Here is a 27,074-nt window from a genome sequence, read left to right as displayed (position 1 = left end):
TAAAAAACAGAAGAGACAGAATGTGAAGTTAGAGAGAGTCAAAGTACTATTGATGGTTTTGAAGCTGGAGGAGACTAAAAGCCAAGAAATTTGAGTGGCTTCTAGAAGCTGAGAATGACTTCTGGCTGACAGCCAGCAAAGAAATGACCTCAGGCGTTCACCATATGAAAATGAATTCTGCCAACATGAGTGTGTCTGGAAGGAGACTCTCCCTATCACCTCCAATACAAACCCAGGCTGGCCGATGCTTAATTCTGACCTCCGGAGGTCCTCAGCAGAATACCCAGTAGAGCCTGCTTGAACCCCAAATCTACAGAACTTTCAGATAACAAATGAGTGCTGTGGACTAGGGGCGATGGCTCAAGCCTGTATTCCCAGCACTTAGGAAGGCTGAAGTAGGACAACTGATTGAGGCTGGGAATTTGAGGCTGCAGTGAGCTATGACTGCACCACTGAACTCCAGCATGGGCAACAGAGACCTTGTCTCTTAAAAAAATAAAAGTAAAAAATAAATGAGTGTTTTAAACTGCTATCCTTTCCACTTACCCCTTTGTTGGGAGAGTCTTTGCACATGCTATTCCAACGTGAGTAATGCTGTGGCCCTTGCTGTCCAGGTGGTGGTTTGTTTCTCATCGTTTAGGTCTAAGCTTTCACATCAGACTGTGAGAGGCCTTCACTAGCCTCTGTGAAATACTACCTACCCCAACCTACCCAACCCTCACCTCCGTCTTGGACCCAATGCCATTTCTCCATGTCCTATTTCTTATTATTCTTTGGGGGGGGTGGGGGGGGTAGAAGCGGGGTCTTACCACGTAGCCCAGGCTGGTCTTGAGCTTCTTACAGATGTGAGCCACCATGCCCAGCCTTCATGTCCTATTTCTTTTTTTTCTTTTCTTTTCTTGAGACAGGGTCTCACCCTGTCACCTAGACTAGAGTGCAGTGGTGCGATCATGGCTTACAACACTCAACCTCCCCAGGCTCAAGCAATCCTCTCGCCTCAGCCTCTTGAGTAGCTGGGACTATAGGCATGTGGCACCACGCCTGGCTAAGTTTTGTATTTTTTGTAGAGACAGGGTTTTGCCATATTGACCAGGCTGATCTCGAATTCCTGGCCTCAAGTGATCCACCCACCTTGGCCTCCCAAATTGCTGGGATTATAGGCATGAGCCACTGCACCCAGCCTCCATGTCCTATTTCTAATAAATATTTTTTATTTACTTATTTACCTGTTGGTCTGTCTCTCTCACTGCCACAATGCAATTTGCTGAGGACAGAGACATTATTTTCCTTCTCCACTGTTACATTTCTAGTGACTCAAATAGTACCAGTGTGGTGTTATAATATATATTGGTTTTCTTCCACAGTCTCTGGCTGGTAACTACCAGAGCCCTCATCCTAGGTTTTGTTTGTTTGTTTCTGTTTTTTTTTTTTTTTTGAGACAGGGTCTCGCTCTGTTGCCCAAGCTGGAGTGCAGTGGTGAGGTCTCAGCTCACTGCAACCTCCGCTGCGTCCCAGGTTCAAGCGATTCTCCTGCCTCTGCTTCCCGAGTAACTGGTACTACAGGTGCCTGCCACCATGCCCAGCTAATTTTTGTATTTTAGGTAGACATGGGGTTTCACCATGTTGGCCAGGCTGCTCTCGAACTCCTGACGTCAAGTGATCTCCTACCTCAGACTCCCAAAGTGCTGGGATTACAGGCATGAGACACCACGCCCAGCCCCAGGCTTTTGTTATAAGGCTGGGTGTGTTAGGCCTCATGGGCAGCCTCTCTGACTTTCTCCTACCCTCCTTTTACCTGCCCCAAGGTCTATTCTGGATTGGTCTTAAACCCTCCGCAGAGAGGGTCCAGCTCTATACTCTGAGGGACAAATGCTGATGTCAGGAAGCCTCCATAAAAACCCAAGAGAACTGGGCCCAGGAAGCTTTCAGACAGCTGAACACAGTGGAGGTTCCTGGAGGTTGTGCACCCAGGGAAGGCATGGAAGTTCTGCACCTTCCCCCATTCCTCGCCCCCAGCATCTCCTTCACCTTTGCAATATCCGTTATAATAAACCGGTAAATAGAAGCATCTCCCTGAGCTCTGTAAACCACCTCAGCAAATTAATCGAATCTAAAAAGGGAGCCATGGGAACCCCAACTTGAAGCTGGTCAGTTAGAACTTCTGGAGGCCCAGAGTTGCAACTGATGGGGGTTAGGAGGGGCAGTCATGGGGACTGAGTCCTCACCCTGTGCGATCTGACACTACCTCCTGGTAGATAGTGCAGGAAGTGAACTAGAAGACACCCAGTCAGTGTGGTGTGCAGGGGAAGAACCCCACACATACAGTCACGCAAGTCTTCTGTGTTGATGAGTGCTGTGGCGTGAGCAGAGGAAAAACACAGTTTGAAGGGTTTTTTCTCCTGCACAACTGGGCATATCACAGGTTCTCAATTATTTGTTGAAAGAACAAAAACGGAATGAATAAGGTTACTGTAGAGACCATAGAATAACATGGCTATAAAGCAATGATACATACTAATCGCTTAATAAACACAAAAATCCCTTCCCCAGGGCCAGGTGCAATGGTTCACGCCTATAATCCCAGCACTTTGGGAGGTGAAGGTGGGAGGATGGCTTGAAGTCAAGCATTCAAGACCAGCCTGGGCAACACAGCAAGACTCAGTCTGTTTCTATTATTTAAAAATGTTCAGGCCAGGCGCGGTGGCTCACGCCTGTAATCCCAGCACTTTGGGAGGCCGAGGCGGGCGGATCACGAGGTCAGGAGACTGACACCATCCTGGCTAACATGGTGAAACCCCGTCTCTACTAAAAATACAAAAAATTAGCCAGGCGTAGTGGCGGGCGCCTGTAGTCCCAGCTACTGGGGAGGCTGAGGCAGGAGAATGGCGTGAACCCGGGAGGTGGAGCTTGCAGTGAGCTAAGATTGTGCCACTGCACTCCAGCCTGGGCAACACAGCCAGACTCCATCTCAAAAAAAACCAAAATGTTCAAAAATCTCTTTCCCTCATGAGTGATTAGCCATTATGTTAAAATTATAAATGCTGGCTGGGTGTGGTGGATCACGCCTATAATCCCAGCACTTTGGGAGGCTGAGATGGGCAGATCACATGGTCAGGAGTTTGAGACCAGGCTGGCCAACACAGTGAAACTCCGTGTCTATTAAAAATACAAAAATTAGCCAGGCATGGTAGCATGCACCCGTAGTCCCAGTTACTCAGGAGGCTGAGGCAGGAGAATCACTTGAACCTGGGAGGCAGAGGTTGTGGTGAGCTGAGGCCGTGCCATTGCACTCCAGCCTAGGCAACGGAGCGAGACTCCGTCTCAAAAAAAAAAAAAAAAAAAAAAATTATACATGCTAACCAACTTTACAAGGGAAAATAAACATCTATGGGATGGTTAAACAAACTGGGGCATGACCACACAAGAGAATCCCTAACACTAAAAAGAACAAACTATTAACACGAGCAACACGTTGAGTTTTCTAAAAAGTGCATCCTAAAAGGTCACATACTCTAGGATTTATACTACCTTTCCAAATGACAAAACTATAAATATGGAGGACAAATTAGTGCTTTTCCCAGGTTAAGAGTGGTGAAGGCAAGGGAGAGGAGGGGAAGGAAAATGGTGTAAGCAGTTAACCCAGCAGGCCTGAGTTGCTCAAATGATGCACATTCTCAGACGGGCCTGCTCGGTCAGCTGGGTTAGACTGGCCCTTGGTCAGCTCCTAGAAACTGAGGTCTTGTACTAGCCCTATGTCCTAGATGATACGGGTGTTTTGTATGGTTACAGTACTGAACCACACTGTACCAGCTTGTCTAGATATTTTGTGCAAACCGTAGTAAACACCTGCTTTCCTTCTGGAGTTGCTGTAACGGTGATCAGTCGCAAAGGGACTATATGCCTATGTGATATGGTTTGGAACTGTGTCCCTACCCAAATGTCATGTTGAATTGTAATCCCCAGTGTTGGAAGTGGGGCCTGTGAAAGGTGATCTGATCATGGGGCAGTTACTCATGAATGGTTTCGCACCATCCCCTGCGGCTCTGCGCCTGTGAGATCTGATTGTTTAAACGTGTGTAGCACCTTCTCTCTTGCTCCTGCTCCCCTTTTGCTTTCCACTGTGATTGGAAGCTTCCTGAGGCCTCCCTAGAAGCAGAAGCTGCAATGCTTCCTGTACAGCCTGTCGAACTGTGAGCCAATTAAACCTCCTTTCTTTTTTTTTTTTTTTTTTTTTTGAGACAGAGTCTCGCTCTGTCGCCCAGGCTGGAGTGCAGTGGCACGATCTCGGCTCACTGCAAGCTCCGCCTCCCGGGTTCACGCCATTCTCCTGCCTCAGATTCTCCGAGTAGCTGGGACTACAGGCACCCGCCACCACGCCCGGCTAATTTTTTTGTATTTTTAGTAGAGACGGGGTTTCACCGTGGTCTCGATCTCCTGACCTCGTGATCCGCCCGCCTTGGCCTCCCAAAGTGCTGGGATTACAAGCATGAGCCACCGCGCCCAGCCAAACCTCCTTTCTTTATAAATTACTCAATCTCAGGTATTATTTTATAGTTATGTGAGAATGAACGAACTAATATACTATGTGACCAACCTCCAATAAAAGCCCTGGATTCTGAGGTGTACATGAGCTTTCACAATAAAAAACACTTCACACATGTTGCTAGAGTTTACGGCTGGGGAAGTAAGCACATCGTGGGCAACTCTGCTGGGAGAAGACTCTTCGAATCTTAACAATGCTGGTGTCCTGTAGAATCTGCTCAATGCACAACTACCCTTTATTAATCCTGCTTTGTATCCTCTCACTGTAACAAACCACAGCAAGGAATAAATATGTCCTGTGAGAGCCTCGAGCGAATTACGAAACCTGGGGGCAGCCCTGGGGACTGATGACACAGGATGTGATTACAAGGGCATAAGGGAAGTCTTTGGGGTAATGGAATAGTTCTGTATCTTGACTACGGTGGTGGCTACAGGAATCTACGTATGAGATGAAATGTGCATGACACTATACACATACATTGCACAAATATCAATTTCCTGGTTTTGACATTACATTATAGTTATGTAAGATGTAACCATTAAGCAAACTAGAAGAGTACACAGGACCTGTGTCTGTACTATCTTTACAGCTTCCTATGGATTTGAAGTCATTGATTGTTCCAAATTTTAAAGTTTAGTTAAAAATCACACATGAACGTTTTTTAATAAAAATAAACACCTATCATGGGACTAACGTGTATCAGTTAAACACACCACTCAGATCATTCTGTTGCTTCTAAGTATAAAAAGAGAGCAAGGGTACCACCAAAAGAGAGTGACATCATTTGAAAGTCTACATAGCGTGGTGACAGCTATAATGGTAGAAGGTAGGAGAGTCGGCACACCCAGATTGGACATCAGAGCTACAGACAGCATATCCTGTAAACACAGGAAGAAACATGGGAGATCGACTGTGTGAGACTCAACTCCTTCTCTCCTGGGCAGACAGACCTGTCCATAGACAGGTAACCACCGACAGCACTGCTTCCAGGAGGGAGCTCCGAGGGGCCACACGCAGCTCCTGTTGGAGCACTGCACTCCAATAAATAGGAGCCTGATTGAGCAACCTGGACATAAAGAATGCACAATTTGCTGGGCGCGGTGGTTCACGCCTGTAATCCCAGCACTTTGGGTGGCCGAGGCGGGTGGATCACGAGGTCAGGAGATTGAGACCACAGTGAAACCCTGTCTCTACTAAAAATACAAAAACTTAGCTGGGCACGGTGGCAGGCGCCTGTAGTCCCAGCTACTTGGGAGGCTGAGGCAGGAGAATGGCATGAACCCGGGAGGCGGAGCTTGCAGTGAGCCGAGATCATGCCACTGCACTCCAGCCTGGGGGACAGGGCGAGACTCTGTCTCAAAAAAAAAAAAAAAAAAAAAAAAAAAAGAATGCACAATTCAATTGGTCCCACTTATGTCAGGGAAGACAGAGTAAAAATGATCTCTGCTGCTGGGACAGTTACGATTCTGTAAATTGTGCCCCAGGGCTGGGATTTATTCTAGGTCCAGGTACCCTAAAAAGGACAGAGAGGTACAAAGCTTACTTACAAAGCTCACAGAACTATTAGTGTTCTTTCTTAAGGCTCTGGATGCAAACCAGTTTCGTCTCAGAAAAGCAAAACGAAAACGCTTTGCAGATGTTGAGTAGTTTCCCTCGATCCTTCTTGAGGGTCTGCTTTCTATTCCTGGGTTCAATGTCATGCCCTCAGAGGTCATTCCTCTCTCCAGGCAACTCATCTGGGACTTACAGGAAACATCCAATCAATTCTAGTAAAACGATAAGGTATAAGGTATCCTTTGACCTCAGTTAAGAAATAAAACTTATGGGCCGGGAGCGGTGGCTCACGCCTGTAATCTCAGCACTTTGGGAGGCCGAGGTGGGCGGATCACGAGGTCAGGAGATCGAGACCATCCTGGCTAACACGGTGAAACCCCGTCTCTACTAAAAATACTAAAAATTAGCCGGGCGTGGTGGCGGGCGCCTGTAGACCCAGCTACTCGGGAGGCTGAGGCAGGAGAATGGCGTGAACCTGGGAGACGGAGCTTGCAATGAGCCCAGATCGCGCCACTGCACTCCAGCCTGGGCAACAGAGCAAGACTCCTTCTCAAAGAAAAAAAAAAAAAAAAAAAAAAAGAAAAGAAACAAAACTTACGGGCTATGGGTGATGTTTTTTCCCTTAAATTTTTTTTTTCCACTTAGAAAAGTAAAGAATACTCTTTATTTACAAAACCTGATATATATAGACAAGCAAAAAAAAATGTTTTAGTCGGCCAGGCGCAGTGGCTCATGCCTGTAATCCCAGCACTTTGGGAGGTCGAGGCGGGCGAATCACGAGGTCAGGAGATCGAGACCATCCTGACTAACACGGTGAAACCCCAGTCTCTACTAAAAATACAAAAAGTTAGCCAGGCATGGTGGCGGGTGCCTGTAGTCCCAGCTACTTGGGAGGCTGAGGCAGGAGAATGGCGTGAACCTGGCAGGCGGAGCTTGCGGTGAGCCGAGATCATGCCACTGCACGCCAGCCTGGGCGGCAGAGCGAGACTCTGTCTCAAAAAAAAAAAAAAAAAGTTTTAGTCATCATCCAGAGACAGTTACTGCATATGGTACATATTCCCATAGTGTTCCCTCTGCACTCATTCAAATATTTATATACTGATTGATTACTGTACGAAAGGCACTTGGGATACAAATGTAAGTAAAAATAAATCATTTCAGTCACTGTGGAGCTTACTGTGTAATATGAGAGAGATGACTATATATCCGGAAGGCCTAAAGGAAGAAAATAAAACACTATTAATGCTGAGAAATTAACTTTAAAATGGCCAACTTTCAAAAAGAATTCACATTTATGTGAAATAAGCTAAATAGGTACATGAAATCTGTGGAACTCTTGTAACAGACAGACAATAACAAGTTAGAAAGTATAAAAAAGATATCAGTCATAATAGCATCAACATGTAAACACCTGTAGAAAAACTTTTTTTTTTTTTTTTTTTTTGAGATGAGTCTTGCTATTGCCCAGGCTGGAGTGCAGTGGCGCAATCTCGGCTCACTGCAGGCTCCGCCCCCTGGGATTCACGCCATTCTCCTGCCTCAGCCTCCCGAGTAGCTGGGACTACAGGCACCCACCACCACGCCCGGCTAACTTTTTGTATTCTTAGTAGAGACGGGGTTTCACCGTTGTTAGCCAGGATGGTCTCGATCTCCTGACCTCGTGATCTGCCCACCTCGGCCTCCCAAAGTGCTGGGATTATAGGCGTGAGCCACCGCGCCCGGCCTGAAAAACATTTTAATGAGAAAGTATAATCCACATAAAAATATGGAAATATACTTAACATAATGTGCGAAAATAAATGTTATAACCGTGTCAAACATTCCAAAATGTGTAAGTTTACTACAAATGGCCATAAAAATCTCACAAGACTTTTTGGAACTCAACAAAATGATTCTGTCAGCAAAAATAAACAGACTCAATTATTTTTTGATTTTCTAAATTAATTTTCTGAATTTTTATTTGCAAACTAGTTAGAAGACTGTGAACTCAAGAACAGACCTGTCAAACCACTACAGGATACGCTGACTCAGAAATTAATCTAATGTAATATATAAGGTAATTTAATGTTAGAAGAAGGGGGGGAAGGAGAAATTTTCAATAAATATTGTTGCAATAAGTGGTCAGCAATCTGATACCCCCTACATTAATTACAGGTATCTTTAAAAAGTTAAAGTTTTTAGAGACAAACAGAAAATGGAAAGAACTAAAATGAAGTATTCATGAAAGTTCTAAAGAGGTGAGGGTTATCTAAGGTTACAAACTGCAGGGAAAGTCAAAAAGGAAACAAAACTTAAAATACATAAACTGAAACATCTAGCTAGTTTTTAAGAGGCTATCTGTAGCCAAAACATAAAAGCAAATAAGGGACTAGAAAAAAAAATCTGAAGTAAACAGGACATGAAGTATTTTATTAAATTCAGAAATAGTACTAACAAAATTTATAAATCTTTGATAGCCAAGCAGGACAAGGTTATGAGCAGACCATGACCTTGAGCAGACCGCAAAATGTGAGCAGTTTGCTAGAAACAGAAATGGAATGCCAAAGGGTATGTTCATTTAAAATTCTGACATATACCAAACTGGTCTGACAAAAAGGCTATACTATTTACGTTCCCACCTACAGTGTATGAGAGAATCTGGTCTCCCATAACCTCATAAGCATAGCATTATCGAACTTTAATTTTTTGTCAATCTGACAGGCAAACAAAAAAAATCATTTAATGTGCATTTCCCTTAGGTTAGCCATCTTTAGAGATATTTATTAGCACTAGTATATTTTCTTTGATTAACTGATTTTGCTCATTTTTCTATGTCATTACTATTTTCTTTTGATTTATACATACTCATATATCTTTCAGTCCTCACCTTCTTGGTATGAAGACACCATCATTCTAATAAAAGATTTACTGGCATTTGCAATCTGTAATCCAAGGTTCACCAACTTTCATATGATTAAATATAATGCTTCCAAAATGAATGTGAATGTCAATGTCAGAGTTTTAATGTTAAATATAACAAAACATTATTTGTCCAAATGTTAGCTTGGACAAATAATTCCAAATGATAATCAACTCCCTAGAATATAATGTAGAGTTGATTGCTGCTGGAATGAGCAGAGCAAGCAGGGGAGCATTCTTAAGGAATGAGTTCTGGACAACAGTCTTCTATTGTACTAGATCACGCCCACCTTAGTTAAGCAAAATTGTAACTCTAATCTGAGCATGTCATTCTCCGGACTAACAGCTTAAAATTACATACAAGATAATCTGGCTACCGTAGCCTACTTTGTACCATTCTCTACGCCCTTGCCCAAGGAAGCAGCACAAATGGTCAATTTATTCACTAAGCTACTGACCAAAAATTGTTTCTCCTAACTCCACCTAAAGTAACAGCAACTTACAACATATTAGTTGGTCTCTGTTAAAGGCATTTCTTTTCTTTACACTTTTTTTTTTTCTTTTCTTTATTTGACATAGGATCTGGCTCTATAACCCAGGCTAGAGTGCAGTGGCATGATCACAGCTCACTGTAGCCATGACTGCCCAAGCTCAAGTGATCCTCTTCACTTTAGCTTCCCAAGTAGCTGGGACTACAGGTGTGCACCATCATCCTTGGCTAAATTTTTTTTTTTTTTTTTTTTTTTTTTTGAGACAGAGTCTCACTCTGTTGCCCAGGCTGGAGTGCAGTGACGCAATCTCAGCTCACTGCAAGCTCCGCCTCCCAGGTTCACACCATTCTCCTGCCTCAGCCTCCAGAGGAGCTGGGACTACAGGCACCCGCCACCACGCCCAGCTAATTTTTTGTATTTTTAGTAGAGACTGGGTTTTACCACATTAGCCAGGATGGTCTCAATATCCTGACCTCGTGATCCGCCTGCCTTGGCCTCCCAAAGTGCTGGGATTACAGGTGTGAGCCACCACGCCCAGCCAACAGAGACAGGATCTAGCTATGTTTCCCAGGCTGGTCTCGAACTCCTGGCCTCAAGCAATCCTCCCATCTTGGCCACCCAAAGTGCTGGGATTACAGGCATGAGCCAATGCACTCAGCTCAGAATTTTTTTCTTAAAGGCATATCATAGTTTTAGCTTTGCTGCAGCCATTTCATTCATAATCACTTGCTGTGGCTGGGTAAAGTGATATACACATACACACACACGCACACACTAGTTTAGAGAAACACAAAAAGCAATGCCTAGACCTGAAATGTATTTATTCAGATTTGTTAGATGGCGCAATCAAATAAATATTTGTGTTATGCTCTAAGCTTTTAAGAAGTCTTTTGTATCTAAAATATAAGACACATATGTAAATGACATCCAACTGAGCTGGACTGGCCAATGTACTGAAAAACGGCTACCACACGTTGCTACAGGGCCTCACCCTGTTGGCTAGGCTGGTCTCCAACTCCTGGGCTCATGCGATCTGCCCACTGTGGCCTTCCAAAGTGCTGGGATTACAGGTATAAGCTCCCATGCCTGGGCTAAATTCTCAACAGAAATAATAGAAGCCAGAAGATAACCTGACAGTGCTGAAAGATACTAAAGTATGATGGCTTAAAAAAAAAAAAAAAAAAAAAGCTGAAAGAAAAAACCTGCCCACCTAGCATCCAGTGCTCAGTGACTATTTCCTTTAAAAACTGACGGCAAAGGCCTGGCACAGTGGCTCACACCTGTAATCTCAGCACTTTGGGAGGCCGATGTGGGCAGATCATGAGGTCAGGAGATCGAGACTGTCCTGGCTAACATAGAAAAACCCCGTCTCTACTAAAAATACAAAAAATTAGACGGACGTGTTGGCGGGCGCCTGTAGTCCCAGCTATGCAGAAGCTGAGGCAGGAGAATCGCTTGAACCCAGGAGGCAGCCGTTGCAGTAAGCCGAGATTGTGCCACAGCACTCCAGCCTGGGCAACAGAGCAAGACTCCATCTCAAAAAAAAAAAAAAATGGCCTAGTACGTTGGCTCACGCCTGTAATCCCAACACTTTGGGAGGCAGAGGCAGGTGGATCACAAGGTCAGGAGTTCAAGACCAGCCTGGCCAACACAGTAAAACCCATCTCTACTAAAAATACAAAAATTAGCTGGGCATGGTGGCGCATGCCTGTAGTCTCAGCTACACGGGAGACTGAGGTAAGAGAATTGTTTGAACCTGGGAGGCAGAGGTTGCAGCGAGCCAAGATCCTGCCACTGCACACCAGCCCAGGTGACACTGTGAGACTCTATCTTAAAAAAAAAAAAAAAAAAAAAAGATGGCAAAATAGACATTTTCAGATGAGAAAAAAACATTGTTATGCGAAGACATCCACGGAAGAAATACCAAGGAGAGCTCTTCAAACTGAAAGGAAAATTACCCTACCCCAACTGAAACACAGAGATGCAGAGGGAGCCTGGCCCAAAATACAACTTTTATATCCACTGGGTAACACAAAAATTTGTGTGAATCACTTTATTACAGTGGTGTGGAACCAAACCCGTAATATCTCCAAAGTATGCCTGTAATATTTTACAGCAGCCCTAGGGAAAAAAATATACCATCCAATAAGAATTGTTGTAAACTCTACAAATAATTAGAAGAAATGAGTTTTCTACAAATTTACATTGAACTCTGGGTTCACAGCAACACTTGTTCTTTACAAATAGGACAATCATACACCCCAGTTAGCAAGCAACAGTCCTGGCCTAAAAGCACCCCCTTTGATTCTCAAAAGTGACCTCCTGTGGATAATAAGTTACATGGTCATCCTATTTATGAACCCACTTAGAATACCCTTCTGTCTGTTCACCTTCGAATCCTACCCTCTTCAAGGATCAAGGGACATCTGACTCCATCTTCCCCACTGACAGCATAATTCTCTCTCCAGTTCCTGTAGCTTTTTATAAATACAGCCATTATAATACTCATGTCCTATTACAATTACTTGCTTACATGTCCACCCCATGCTCTTAGCCACTTAGCACAGTGCCAGGAACTGAGCAGGTGCTCAATAGGTGTTTTCTAAGTTTCTCAAACGATTCATCAGAAGACTGGCAAAGTACCTGCAGAGACAGTGTTCTCTCACTTTTGTCCCTTCCACATTCTCCAGGGCCCAGTGAAGGTGGGAGTAAAAAATTAAACAGCAAACAACTAACCTGACAAGCAGTGTTTCTGAGACTTGAATGCACATCAGTATCACTTGGAAGACTAGTTAAAACACAGAGTACTGGGTCCCACCCCAGAGTTTCTGATTCAGCTGGCCTGGGATAGGGCCTGAGAATTTGAATTTAACAAGTTTCCAGGTGATACTGCTAGGAACTACCTTTGAGAACCACTGCTATAAAGAAAACACCACAATTACGAAAATGTCCATTTATTCTCATGACTTCATTCCCAATGGGAGACTCTCTTTTCTGAACATGAGGAACCATGAGATAGCTTTTGGAAGAGACAAAAATCAAGACTTTTTTTTTTTTAGACGGAGTTTCACTCTTGTTCCCCAGGCTGGAGTGCAGTGGCGTGATCTCGACTCACTGCAACCTCCACCTTCTGGTTTCAAGTGATTCTCCTGCCTCAGCCTCCCAGTAGCTGGGATTACAGGTGCCCGCCACCACACCTGGCTAATTTTTGTATTTTTAGTAGAGACAGGGTTTCACCATGTTGGCCAGGCTGGGCTCGAACTCCTGACCTTGTTGAGATCCGTCCACGTCGGACTCGCAAAGCACTAGGATTACAGGCATGAGCCACCTCGCCCAGCCAAGACTTTTTTTTTTAATTGGGACAGAGTCTCACTGTCACTCAGGCTGGAATGCAGTGGCACAATGATGGCTCACTGTAGGCTCGAACACCTAGGCTCAAGCAATCTTGAGCCTCAGCCTCCTGAGTAGCTGAGTTCAAGCCACCACACCTGGCTAGTTTCTTTCTTTTTTTTTTTTTTTTTTTTATACAGATGGGGTCTTTGTTGCTCAGATTGGTCTTGAACTCCTGGGCACAAGTGAGCCTCCCACCTTGGCCTCCCAAAGTACTGGGATTACAGGTTGTGAGCCAATGCACCCAGCCTAAGATTATGACTTTTGGGACTCAAGGGCCCAGTGAAATAGGAGTCAAAGATCTGGGGAGGAGGCTGGTTTTCCCCTGAAGACACAATCCAAATTCTATAGCCACACAGGGAAGGCTTCAAAACAAAACTGAAAGCCTCTGAAAATCAAGAGTGAAATTTTCAGCAATCTCATTGTTCTCAAGAGACAAATATGACAGTATAAAACCTCTGTTGGGGAGGGACTCCTATAAACTCCCAGACTATCAGCTGAAAGTCTTAGGTGGGTACCTGCTAGGAGTAAGGGCAAATCAAAGCAAAATGCGGCTTTATCCAACCTGCAACACAACCTCAACCCTCAGCTCAGTCTCTAGCAGTATTAGGTGATCAGCCCCACTCTACCTGCCTTGCAAAAGGAAGAGTGATTTCTTCTCAGAAAAATAACATCATCCAGACCCTTACTGTATTCACAATGTCTCACATTCAGATAACTAAAAACCAACAGGAAAAGCGGATAATAGAAACAGATGCTCAGATGATTTATACTTGATTTTACCAGAAAGACTTATTTAATGGTATGTTTTAAAAAACAGAAAAAAAGAGGGAAGGCCAGACACGGTGGCTCACGCCTGTAATCCCAACACTTTGGAAGGCCGAGCCGGGCGGATCACCTGAGGTCAGGAGATCGAGACCAGCCTGGCCAACATGGTGAAACCCCATCTCTACTAAAAATACAAAAATTAGCCAGGTGCGGTGGCACACATCTGTAATTCCAGCTACTCAGGAGGCTGAGGCAGGAGAATTGCTTAAACCTGGCAGGTGAAGGTTGCAGTGAGCCAAGATCACACCACTGCACTCCCACCTAGGCGACAATGTGAGAGACTCCGTCTGAAAAAAAAGAAAAAGAAAAAAAGAGGGAAAACATATAAAAAGATTAAGAATTTCAACTGCTAGGCCGGGCACGGTGGCTCACGCCTGTAATCCCAGCACTTTGGGAGGCCGAGGAGGATGGATCACGAGGTCAGGAGATCGAGACCACGGTGAAACCCTGTCTCTACTAAAAAAAAAAAAAAAAAAAAAAAAATTAGCCGGGCGTGGCAGCGGGCGCCTGCAGTCCCAGCTACTCGGAGAGGCTGAGGCAGGAGAATGGCGTGAACCCGGGAGGCGGAGCTTGCAGTGAGCCAAGATCGCGCCACTGCACTCCAGCCTGGGTGACAGAGCGAGACTCCGTCTCAAAAAAAAAAAAAAAGAATTTCAACTGCTAATTGGAATTTGTAAGTGTCAAACTGAAATTCTAGATCTGAAAAGTATTTCTAAAATTAAGAATTCAAACCGTGTATTTAACAGCAGAACGAACACAGGAGAAGAGTATTTTCTAGCACTCAGATTCTTCTCCAAATACACGTAAAGTATTCGCTGAAAAATGAAACTGAAATCTTTGCATTTCACTGACGTAAATGGCAGAATCACTATCATAATCACTATTGCTCATGTTTGGGGCTGGAACTGGTTGGACCTGTAGTCCAACTGGCTGATCAGTTTTTCTGTCAGAATCGTAAAATAATAATCTTAACCTTAAAATAATTTCAACTTATTTCTCAAGCACCATTATATGTGTGTATATTATATTTAAATGTACCAATATATTTATAGCACCAGAAAAATATGTATCTTTTAATGCATTGAGTTACCAGACAGAAGTATTAAAAAGGCAAAAATTCCTCTTTAAGGAAATAGCTTACGTCCTATAAGTGCTCTTACAGGTAATGAAAAAACTGTGTCTGCAAGTTGTTCCCTAATATGTCACAAACCAAAAATAGGCTCTTGGGAGAAAGCAGTGTCTACTCAATATAGCTGATATTTAAAGAACTCAAACACTGAATTTCAGTACTTTCTCTGTCATAAAACATTGTATTTCCTGGGGCAAGTAACACCTTAACAATGTTTTATAAAAGCATCAGCAGTTAGCATATGGGTATGAAAACACTTTGCCATTGAATTTCTCACAAATGGTATTAAAAAGTGTCCATTCATGACTATACAACTTTTAAAACCCTAGACAAATAAAATCCACATGCACTCACTACAAATAAAATCTACACTCTCATTAGACAAAATCTATATTCTCAATACAACCCCAACTGCAATGGCCAATAAATTTACACAAATAAAAATATAATCCAACTTGCTAAAAAGGACCCAAGCATATTATCTTGTGACACACCAGTTATGATAAATTTTGGACATTCTATTTCATTAGTCTACAGTTTTGTTTGTTTTTGAGACGGAGTCTCTCTCTGTCACCCAGGCTGGAGTGCAGTGGCGCAATCTCAGCTCACTGCAAGCTCCGCCTCCCAGGTTCCAGCGATTCTCCTGCTTCAGCCTCCCGAGTAGCTGGGACTACAGGCACCTGCCATCACACCCGGCAAATTTTTTTTTGTATTTTTAGTAGAGACGGGGTTTCACCGTGTTAGCCAGGATGGTCTCGATCTCCTGACCTCGTGATCTGCCCATCTTGGCCTCCCAAACTGCTGGGATTACAGGCGTGAGCCACCGCGCCCGGCCTGTTTGTTTGTTTTTAGAGATGGAGTCTTGCTTTGTTGCCCAGGCTAGAGTGTAGTGGCTATTTACAGACACAATCATAGCGCATGGCAGCCTCTAATACCTGACCTCTAGCAATCCTCCTGCCTCAGCCTCCCAAGTAGCTGGGATTACAGGTGAACACCACCTCGCCAGGCTCTGTTTTTTGCTTTTACACTTTGTATTTGCTTTCTTACAATATTCTATTCAAAACTTTGGTCACCAGCCCAACTCCTTTTTGAGGAACACATTTAGAAAACAATGTCAAAAGTTTTATGGATATACAATTAAGGAAACACAGCATTACATAACTATATTTAGGCAAGGGCAGTTTCACCCACTGTTTACTGAGTAGGAGTGAATAAGGATGGTCTCTCTCCATTAGCACAATGCCTGGCTCCTGCTAGCATTTGATAAATTTGAACTATTATTACTTGAAAGTGCAACTGTTCAGCTGGAGCAAAATACAGACAACACAACTTACTGGACATTTCATCTAAGACGAGTGGATATGGATCTGCTCCCATCTTCAGAAATGAATCTTCAGTCTATTTGGTATTCCCTCAGCCCATCTCTGTATGGAGGTGAGGTGGCTTTCATTCACATATGTGCCCCTGTCGGACATACACTGGGTCATGCCACCACCAGGGCTTCAGTGGAGGAAGTCATGGTGAGCCTCAAGGCCTGATATCACCTACCAAGAGCCTCAGGGAACCCAGCCGGCACAGCAGCAGCGGCCTTGCTCTTATGACATAAAACAGTTTTTAGAGAGTGCCCAGAACCAGGGTGACAGAAAACTCTGTGAAGGTTTCCATAAGTTGATGAAACAGTGAAGACTTGAAAACAGATTGGTCTAATCAGAAAGTTCAAATTGGAGAAATGGAAAATCAGCTCTCATAACCAAGTTATTTAGCATAAAAATACAACTGATAGTGAAGGTATAAAGTGTAATCGTCAGGTAAACCTGTCCTCTCTCACAGCGTCCCTGCTTCAGGACTGCAATGGAAAAGGGTGTTCTTACTGTGCAGAATTTCATTAAGATGTCTGGGTAGATGTTTGTGCGGCACCCTTAAACTAGCTGTTACGATTTTATTCTTTGTTGAGTTAATTAGAATAAAGTGATTTTCTTCAAAAAACAAACAAACAAATATGTGCCCTTGTCAGACTGTTCCATCGTGATACCCCCATGATAAACCATGCCTATTAAAACATATGGCTCCGTGATTCACCAACAACAGAAAACAGATGCACTCAAGGAACTTGTCAGGAAGCACAAACTCAAACCCCACTGCTGATAAATTCATTACAAAAGATCCATTGAGAAAGTATGGAAGGTAGCTGAAGAATGTGCAATCCACCTACTCATCTAGATAATCTAAAACAGATCCTTAAATCAGTCTAGAGGTCTAAGTACTCGGATCACATTATTTTGCAGGCAAGAGAAATGCTTTTACGGAATGTTTTGATGTTATGTCACCGTCTTACACAAAAAGCCCATATGAGTTTTACTAAACATGCTGGAAAGTCTTTGGGAATCCAAAGCAGAAATGATCTCTTTTGTCTTATGGTCACTGACCCATGTAACTGATTATATTTCTCTCTGAATTGGCTACTCAAAAGCAAAGCCAAATTTGTGGCCCTCTATACTTAAGACTTCAGTCCAAGTGCTCTGTGTACACAGCTCATTCCTGTTTCCATCTTAATTTCCCCTCAGTCCTGAATTCCTCACCCACTTATCTCTGTTATGTTACCAACAGTATGTCACATGTATCTTTGTAAGTCATTACAAACCCTTTCTGGAACAAGATGTGGAATAAGTAAATGATATGTTCCACTGAAAAAAATTATAGCACAATAAGCAAATATTTTCTTCGATTAATAAACATTTTCTATGTTCAATTTCTAAACGCATTTTCTTTTATGTGCTCCAAAGTACCTTCTAAAGGAAAAATGAAAGTGCTTAAAATTAGAAAATTCTAATTTTAAGAATTTAAATTTCCTCTGTAGAACAGAGGAACTACAAAAATAAAACACTTTCATTATGTATTTTTAACTGCAAAGCACACAGAAAATTATAAATATGCCCCTATATGAAAATCCCCCAAAAGCGATTTTTAATTTTAGCATACAGACCAAATCACCATAAATTCAATTACAGTTGTGTATTTATTTTGAATGGGAACTGAACAGACTAGCTTCAAATGTGGTTCATAAGGTCTTTGTACAATTCCTCCTGAGTTGTTCTGTGCCTAGCATAGAGGATGCTGCCAAACCATTCCTTAGGGTGAAACAGCAGAGAATTTAGAGCCCTCAAAACTCTTGTTACATTCCTGCTTCAGAGATTCCAGCAATCTCCTCACTGTTACTGGGGGAAAATAAAAAAGCTTAATACTCTCTCAGTGTGTAATATTTTACGCATTCATGGACACATACTTATTCTAACTTCTGACTTTTAACCACATTTAATTAATTGATCATAATAATGGTTTTTGGCCCTCTTAGTGACCATTGCCAAGAGAGCTATGCGACCAGAAACAAATTAAAATGTTCCACTAGGGCCGGGCATGGTAGCTCACACCTGTAATCCCAGTACTTTGGGAGGCCAAGGCAGGTGGATCACCTGAGGTCAGAAATTCAAGACCAGCCTGGCCAACATGGTGAAACCCCGTCTCTACTAAAAATAAAAAAATTAGCTCGGCATGGTGGCGCGTGCCTGTTAACACCAGCTACTTGGGAAGCTGAGGCAGGAGAATCATTTGAACCCAGGAGACAGAGGTTGTAGTAAGCCGAGATCACACCATTACACTCCAGCCTGGGCAACAAGGCTGAAACTCAGTCTCACCCCGGCAAAAAAAAAAAATTAGCCGGACGTGGTGGCAGGAGCCCATATTCCCAGCTACTCAGGTGGCTGAGGCACAAGAATTGCTTGAACCGGGGAGGCGGAAGTTGCAGTGAGTAGAGATCGTGCCACCGCACTCCAGCCTGGGTGACAGAGCTAGACTCCGTTCTCAAAAAAAGAAAAAAAAAAGTTATATTATAAATAAAAATTACACTTCTTGCTGGGCACGTGGCTCACGCCTATAATCCCAGCACTTTGGGAGGCCGAGGCGGGTGGATCACGAGGTCAGGAGTTTGAGACCAGCCAGGCCAATATGGTGAAACCCCGTCTCTACTAAAAATACAAAAAAAAATTAGCTGGGTGTGGTGCTGCGTGCCTGTAATCCCAGCTACTCGGGAGGCTGAGGCAGAAGAATCCTTGAACCCAGGAGGCAGAGGTTGCAGTGAGCCGAGATCGCGCCGCTGCACTCCATCCTGGGTAACAGAGCCAGACTCTGTCTCAAAAAGAAAAAAAAAAAGTTAAAAAAAAAATTACACTTCCTATCCCACTGACAGTAACTTCATTGAAAACGGAAATTTCACAGGAAACGAAAAGAGCACCATAAAAGTATAATGTTTTCCTAAAGCATTTTAGGAGCTTTATCCAAACATCAAAGAGATAAACGTAAGTTGAATAATATTAAGTGGGATAACTGTTGTTTCACATGTTTACATATTGTAACAATAGTCCAGATCATTTAAACTCACTTCAGCCATGTGAAATAACACACATGATGCTTCTACAGTGCTCTATGATAGAAGTGTGTATTTAATAAGACTTTCAAGATGTTTGGCCTGTACTATGAAACTTCTTTTTATAGAGACAAGGTATCGGCCGGGCGCGGTGGCTCACGCTTGTAATCCCAGCACTTTGGGAGGCCGAGGCGGGTGGATCACGAGGTCAGGAGATCGAGACCACAGTGAAACCCCGTCTCTACTAAAAATACAAAAAAAATTAGCCGGGCGTGGTGGCGGGCGCCTGTAGTCCCAGCTACTCGGAGAGGCTGAGGCAGGAGAATGGCGTGAACCCGGGAGGCGGAGCTTGCAGTGAGCCGAGATCGGGCCACTGCACTCCAGCCTGGGTGATAGAGCAAGACTCCGTCTCAAAAAAAAAAAAAAAGAGACAAGGCATCACTGTTACTCAGGCTGTAGTGCAGTGGCTTGATCACAGCTCACTGCAGCCTGGAACTCCTAGGCTCAAGCGATCCTCCCACTTTGGCCTCCCAAAGCACTGGTATTATAGCCATGAGCCATGAGCCACTGCACCAGCCTGAAACTCTTGGTTTTAGTGTGATCACCTTTTTTTAATTTTTTTTTTTTTTTTATACAGAGTCTCACTCTGTTGCCCAGGCTGGAGTGCAGTGGCACGATCTCGGCTCACTGCAACTTCCGCCTCCCGGGATCAAGAGATTCTTGTGCCTCAGACTCCCGAGTAGCTGAGATCACAGGCGCACACCACCATGCCTGGCTAAGCTTTTTGTATTTTAGTAGAGACGGAGTTTTGCCATCTTGATCCAGGCTGGTCTCAAACTCCTGGCCTTAAGTGATCTGCCCACCTCAGCCTCCCAAAGTGCTGGCATTACAGGTGTGAGCCACCACGCCCAGCCTATGGTGTGATAACTTTACTGATGGGCTAAGAAGCCACTCACTTGGTACCATTTCTATTCTGAGTCACAGGTGTTAGGTTCATACAGGTATTTCCTACATTTGAGGGATAGGTCATCTCTGCTAGAGATGTTTCCTCTGCAGCCAATAAAACCCCACGTGCCAGAAATTAAACTCACACAGTCAAGACTGAAATTCTATGTCACTAGCCAAAGACTCACATAAGTAAACAGAATCTTAGTTCTATATGTAGACATCACAATGAGTAAGTACTGATAATATTTTTTTTTTTTTGAGACGGAGTCTCACTCTGTCGCTCAGGCTGGAGTGCAGTGGCGCAATCTCGGCTCACTGCAAGCTCCGCCTCCCGGGTTCACGCCATTCTCCTGCCTCAGCTTCCCGAGTAGCTGAGACTACAGGTGCCCACCACCATGCCCGGCTAATTTTTTGTATTTTTATTGGAGACAGGGTTTTACCGTGTTAGCCAGGATGGTCTGGATCTCCTGACCTCATGATCCGCCCGCCTTGGCCTCCCAAAGTGCTGGGATTACAGGCATGAGCCACTGTGCCCGGCTGATAACATTTTTTTCACTGAAAATCAGCAACAAAAAATCAAAGAAATCAATGAATTATTCTTATCAAATCAGTCAAGTACTCATTAAACACTTGTGTGCTCAATTGGGGTTGAGAATGCAAAGAGAGAAATGAATGCAGAATTCCGGTTTACAAATTAGCCGGGTCAGACATCTTTACAGAAAGAAACAACTAGGAAATGAGTATACATTTACCTCAAGCATTTTTTTTTTTTGTAGAGATGCAGTCTCGCTATGTTGCCCAAGCTGGTCTCCAACTCCTGGCCTCAAGCAATCCTCCCACCTTGGCCTGCCAAAGTGCTAGGATTACAGGCGTGAGCCACCATGCCTGGCATCATTTCAAACATCTAATAAGCAGAGAAAATTAAAATACAAGACAGCAGTAATTAGCTGGGCGTGGTGGTGTGCGCCTATAGTCAGTCCCAGCTACTCAGAAGGCTGAGGCACGCAAATTGCTTGAACCCAGGAGGCGGAGGTTGCAGTGGCCAAGATCACGCCACTGCACTCCAGCCCAGTCACAGAGCAAGACTCTGTCTTAAAAAAAAAAAAAAAAAAAAAAAGAAAAAAGCAAATAATCAAGCACTACACTGAAAACATTTATCCTTATCAGCTACATAGCAGCCTGTGTGTAAGAGCTACATAAAATTCCATTTTAGGGCCGGGTGCAGTGGCTTATGTTTGTAATCCCAACACTTTGGGAGGCCAAGGCTAGAGAATCACTTGAGGCCAGGAAACATATAAGGATTCCAGCTCTACAAAAAAATTTAGGCCAGGTGCGGTGGCTCACACCTGTAATCCCAGCACTTTGGATTGCCGAGGAGGGCGGATCACGAGGTCGGGAGATTGAGACCATCCTGGCTGACATGGCGAAACCACGTCACTACTAAAAATAGAAAAAATTAGCTGGGCATGGTGGTGGGCACCTGTAGTCCCAGCTATTCAGGAGGCTGAGGCAGGAGAATGGCGTGAACCCGGGAGGCGGAGCTTGCAGTGCGCCGAGATCACGCCACTGCACTCCAGCCTGGGCGACAGAGCCAGATTCCGTATCAAAAAAAGAAAAAAAAATTTAGCCAGGCAAGCTAAATTAGTAGGTGGCAGGCCTGTGGTCCCAGCTACTTGGGAGGCTGAGACAAGAGGATCGCTTAAGCATGGGTGGTGGAGGCTGCAGTAAGCTGTGTTCCTGCCACTGCATTCCAGCCTGGGAGAAAGGGAGAAAGGGAGAACCTTTCTTTTTTTTTTTTTTTAATTTTTTTTTTTTTTTTGAGATGAAGTCTCGCTCTGTCGCCCAGGCTGGAGTGCACTGCTACAATCTTGGCTCACCACAATCTCCGCCTCCTAGGTTCAAGCAATTCTCCTACCTCAGCCTCCTGAGTAGCTAGCATTACAGGCAGGCGCCATCACACCCAGCTAATTTTAGTGTTTTTAGTAGAGATGGGGTTTTACCATCTTGCTCAGGCTGATCTCGAACTCCTGACCTAGTGATCCGCCCGCCTTGGCCTCCCAAAGTGCTGGGATTACAGGCATGAGCCACCACGCCCAGCCAGAGAGACCCATTTTAACCACACAAGGACCCAGCTAAAAAACTTTCCCTGGTTCTGTCACCATCAGATGAAGCCTAAGCTCCTACATCTCTGTACTGCACTTTTTCACTTTAATAACCACTCCTGCAGGCTTGGTAGCTGATGCCTATAATTTCAGCACTTGGGACGCTTGAGGCAGGAGGACTGCTTGAGTCCAGGAGTTTGAGACCAGCCTGGGCAACACAGCAAGACAACATCTTTACAAAATATTTAAAAATCAGCTGGGTGTGGTGGCACGCATCTGCAGTCTTAACTACTAGGGAGGCTGAGGTGGGAGGATCACTTGAGCCCAGGCAGTTGAGACTTCAGTGACTCGTGATCGTGTCACTGTACTCCAGCCTGGGTGACAAAGTGAGACCCTCTCTCTAAATAAATAAATAAATAAATAGGCACTTCTTCGTAGTTACTGGCCTCCTCTCCTTTGGTTCCCCCCTCTCCCTCACTCCACCCTGTTAGTCTGAATGTTACTCATTCTTCAAGACACATGCAGAAAGTATTCCCTGATCCCTTCCAGGCTCCACGCCCAACAGCATGGCCTAAATGCCCGGTTCCTTCCTCGGTGTTCCATCTTAGCTCACACTCCTTACCACACTGTATTGAAAGTATCTTGACTGTCCCTTCTCCTCAACTGGCTAACTTCTAGAGAGCAGAAACTTGACTACTTGGAAGGTCATTAAAAATTCAAATCCTGGGCCGGGCGCGGTGGCTCACGCTTGTAATCCCAGCACTTTGGGAGGCCGAGGCGGGCGGATCACAAGGTCAGGAGATCGACACCACGGTGAAACCCCGTCTCTACTAAAAAATACAAAAAATTAGCCGGGCGTGGTGGCGGGCGCCTGTAGTCCCAGCTACTCGGAGAGGCTGAGGCAGGAGAATGGCGTGAACCCGGGACGCGGAGCTTGCAGTGAGCCGAGATTGCGCCACTGCACTCCAGCCTGGGCGAAAGAGCAAGACTCCGTCTCAAAAAAAAAAAAAAAATTCAACTCCTGAACATTTCTTAATCCTGCGGATATGAATCAGTAACTCTTAAAAGCAAAATGTTATTTATCATTAAATATTAACAATATAATCACATTTTCTTGCATCTCTGGCAAGTTGCCTGGTACAACAATTTTAAGGAACAGACTCTTTTTTTTTTTTTGAGATGGAGTCTAGCTCTGTCACCCAGGCTGTAGTGCAGTGGCATGATTTCGGCTCACTGCAACCTCCGCCTCCCGGGTTCATGCCATTCTCCTGCCTCAGCCTCCAGAGTAGCTGGGACTACAGGTGCCCGCCACCACGCCCGGCAAATTTTTTTTTTTTTTTTTGTATTTGTAGTACAGACGGGGTTTCACCGTGTTAGGCAGGATGGTCTCAGTCTCCTGACCTCATGATCCGCCCGCCTCGGCCTTCCAAATGCTGAGATTACAGGTGTGAGCCACCGCGCCCGGCCGGAACAGACTCTTTAACAGCAGTTAAAGCCGCGTGATGGCTCACGCCTATAATCCCAACATTCTGGGAGGCCGAGGCAGGAGGATTGCTTAAGGCCAGGAGTTTCAAACCTACCTGGGCAACACTGTGAGATCCCATCTCGAAAAAAAAATAAAGAAAAACAAAGCAGTTCTAGGTTTAGAGGGGGGAAAGCAGCTCTCCAAGCCAAAAACCAACTCCCAAGGTGCTCCTGTAAACTCGTCCAGGAAAAATTTCCTATTTAATTTCAAAGGCAAAACGAGTCCACGGGCGCCCACGACACATTTCCCAACCGCAAGGATTGGTCACCCGCGCGGAGACACCGCCAGCTGCCTATGACCTAGCCTCCAAAGCGGCAGAGTCCCCTCCCTCTCTCTCCCTAAACTGCCGTGATGGGCATCCCTCGGCTCTTCTCCCAGACGGTTCGGAAGTAGAGACTTCTGCTCCTAACCCCAGCCCCGCAGCCTCGCCCTCAGCCACGGGGTGGAAGTCAGGACCACAGGCTTCAAATCCCCTCTCAACTCCGGGACACTTCTGCCCCCCAGGGTGACGCGGGATCAAGTCCCGGCGCCCCTGCCGTGGCCGGGGGCTGTGGTCTGGGTCCAAGCGTCCCATACCAGCGCGTTCCGGGGAGATCGTGGGAGGGGCCCCGTGCGACCACAGACGCTGCTTCGGAGCCAGCGGCCTGGACGGAAGGTGGGAGCCGGGCCGAGAGGAGCCGCCGGAGAGGGAGGCGGCCAGGAAATGCTCCGCGTCAGGCCGTCGGGGCTCGGCCGGCGCTGGAGATCCCGGCAACTAGCGTCTGGGACGGAGAGGCCGCGCACTCTGAGGATTAAGGGAGCCGACGGCGGCCTGGAACGGGGAAGGTGGCGCTGACGGAGATGGAATGTGGGACGAAGGACAGCGGGAGGCACCGACGCGCAACTGTCCCGGCCGCACGGACGGCACGGACCGACCGCCCTGCCACCCCCAGCCCGAGACGCCCCGCCGCCCCGCTCCTGTAGCTGAGAGCCGAGCAGCTCTTAGCCCCAGTCCGTCCGCTCCGTACCTCGCCCGCGTCTCCGCCGGCGTCCAAACCACCGCTCGTCCGCTTCGCTCGGGTAGGTCTGGGCTCCGCCGCAGCTCCCGCCTCACACCCACCCTCCTGCACGCCCCGCCCCCGACACCGCCAGCGAACGCACGTTACGCACGGCGCGTAAACGTCACTTCCGGGGCCTTTGACTCTGGACGGGAGGAAGTGCAAGCGGATCCAAAGGGTCGAGCGGGGTGGGGTACCGCCCTGATGCCCAAGAGCAAATGGAAGAGGGCGGCCTCCAGGCTAAAGCTGGGACGCTGGGGAGCCCCGGAGAAACCGGCGTTTCCTAGTCTGTGGCTCAGTCCCTGCTTCCGGCTTCCGACGCGCAGCAGCTGGAGGGCGACGCTGGCCCGGCGGCGACTCCTGGGGCTGCGGCCGCTGTGGTAGCGTGAATGGGAGGTGGAGCGGAGCCACTGCGCCGAGGGACGCTTCAAAAACTCTGACTTTCAACCCTTCGCGGATCCTAGGATGTGACAGGTGTTCGAGTGAAAAGGTCTTAAGGCTATCGGTTGATCCAAAAGCAGCTGAATCTTTAGGAGGCCCAGGCAGGAGGATCGCTTGAGTCCAGGAGTTCGAGACCAGCCTGGGCCACAGAGCAAGATCACCGTCTCTACAAAAGAAATTTTACATATTATCAGGGCATGATGGCGGGCACCTGTGGTCCCAACTACCGAGGAGGCTGAGGTGGGAGGATCGCTTGATAGCCCAGGAAGTTGAGGGTGCAGAGATCCCTCCACTGAACTCCAGGCCGGGTGACAGCAGAGCGAGATCCTGTCTCAAAAAAAAAACATAACCGACATTCAGAAGTGAAATAAATTAGCCAGTGTCACAAAGTATTAATGGTTGAATCACAAATTGAATCCTGTTTACCTCTTTACGTGATTCCCATGTAAGGAATGTTAAAAACAGTAAATACTAATTGCTCTGCGTCCTGGATGCCATCTATGGCGTAACGTGCAGTCACAGCAAGAAAAAAAAGAAAATGCTGTGGCTGTGAGATAGACCTGGGTTGAAATCCCAGCTTTGCTAATTGTCGCTGTAGTGTTCTTGGACAGGTTGCCTAACTTTTCAGTCTTTTTTTTTTTTTTTTTTTTTGAGAGTCTCTGTCGCCCACACTGGAGTTAAGTTGTGTGATCTCGGCTCACTGCAACCTCCGCCTCCTAGGTTCAAGCGATTCTCCCACCTCAGCCTCCTGAATAGCTGGAATTACAGGCGCCTGCCACCACCTCCAGCTCATATTTTTTTTGTATTTTTAGTCGAGACAGGGCTTCACCATGTTGGCCAGGCTGGTTTTGAATCCTGACCTCAAGTGATCCGCCCACCTTGGCCTCCCAAAGTGCTAGGATTATAGGTGTGAGCCACCGTGCCAAGCCCGAATTTCTCAGTCTTTATTCATTATTGGTAAAGTAAGGATTAACTAATTCGTTTCTCAGATTCTTCCTAAGTGCCTAATGTGTGCTACGTTGAGGGTACAACAGAGGATAAAACAAAAGTAAGGCCAGGTGCAGTGGCTCACGCCTGTAATCCCAGCACTTTGGGAAGCCGAGGCGGGCAGATCACCTGAGGTCGGGAGTTCAAGACCAGCCTGACCAACATGGAGAAACCCCGTCTCTACTAAAAATACAAAATTAGCCAGGCGCAGTGGCACATGCCTGCAATCCCAGCAACTTGGGAGGCTGAGGCAGGAGAATCACTTGAACCCGGGAAGTGGAAGTTGCAGTGAGCCGAGATTGTACCATTGCACTCCAGCTTGGGCAACAAGAGTGAAACTCCGCCTCAAAAACAAAACAAACAAAAAAAACACAAAGTATCTGTGCTGAGGAGGTGGAGGAGGGAATAAACAATAATTATTTACAGTAGTACATTAGATGGTGGTAATTGCTATTACCAAAAGACAGAATAACATTTACTTTAAAGCTCTTAACTGATTTCTGTGATTACAGAATCAGGCAACACACCATTCTATAAACCATTCTGTGAAACAGAATGAGTGTTTTTTTGTTTGTTTGTTTGTTTGTTTTTTGAGATAGAGTCTCACACTGTTGCCCAGGCTGGAGCACAGTGGTGCAGTCTCGGCGCACTCCAGCCTCCAACTCCCTGGCTCAAGTGATCCTTCCGCCTCTGCCTCCCTAGTAGCTGGGATGATAGGTGTGTGCCACCACACCCAGCTAGTTTTGGGGGCTTTTTTGTAGAGACAAGGTTTTGCCATGTC

General features: G+C 45.6%; 1 protein-coding gene across 13 annotated transcripts in view; it reads right to left on the bottom strand.

Moving 5' to 3' along the window:
• The window catches only part of RABGEF1 (RAB guanine nucleotide exchange factor 1), a 78,833-nt gene extending 53,824 nt beyond the window's left edge, over positions 1-25,009 (bottom strand). For 3 of the 13 annotated variants that reach the window (XM_055292991.2, XM_063646384.1, XM_063646382.1), the window contains exon 1: positions 24,836-24,916. Coding sequence is in view for 1 of the 13 variants with exons in the window: in XM_063646376.1 (XP_063502446.1) it covers positions 7,275-7,312; positions 20,954-20,962 (47 nt within the window). In the remaining 12 variants the exon portion in view is untranslated. Of the gene's footprint in view, positions 1-7,274; positions 7,313-20,953; positions 21,106-24,835 lie in introns of all 13 variants that reach the window. The other 10 variants (XM_063646386.1, XM_055292988.2, XM_063646376.1 and 7 more) reach the window with 9 other exon arrangements.
• Positions 25,010-27,074: the final 2,065 nt, after the last annotated feature.

The sequence above is a fragment of the Symphalangus syndactylus genome, chromosome 9 (assembly GCF_028878055.3).
Source record: "Symphalangus syndactylus isolate Jambi chromosome 9, NHGRI_mSymSyn1-v2.1_pri, whole genome shotgun sequence".
In the NCBI taxonomy this organism is placed as follows: domain Eukaryota; kingdom Metazoa; phylum Chordata; class Mammalia; order Primates; family Hylobatidae; genus Symphalangus; species Symphalangus syndactylus.
This window is presented reverse-complemented; position numbering and strand designations above follow the sequence as displayed.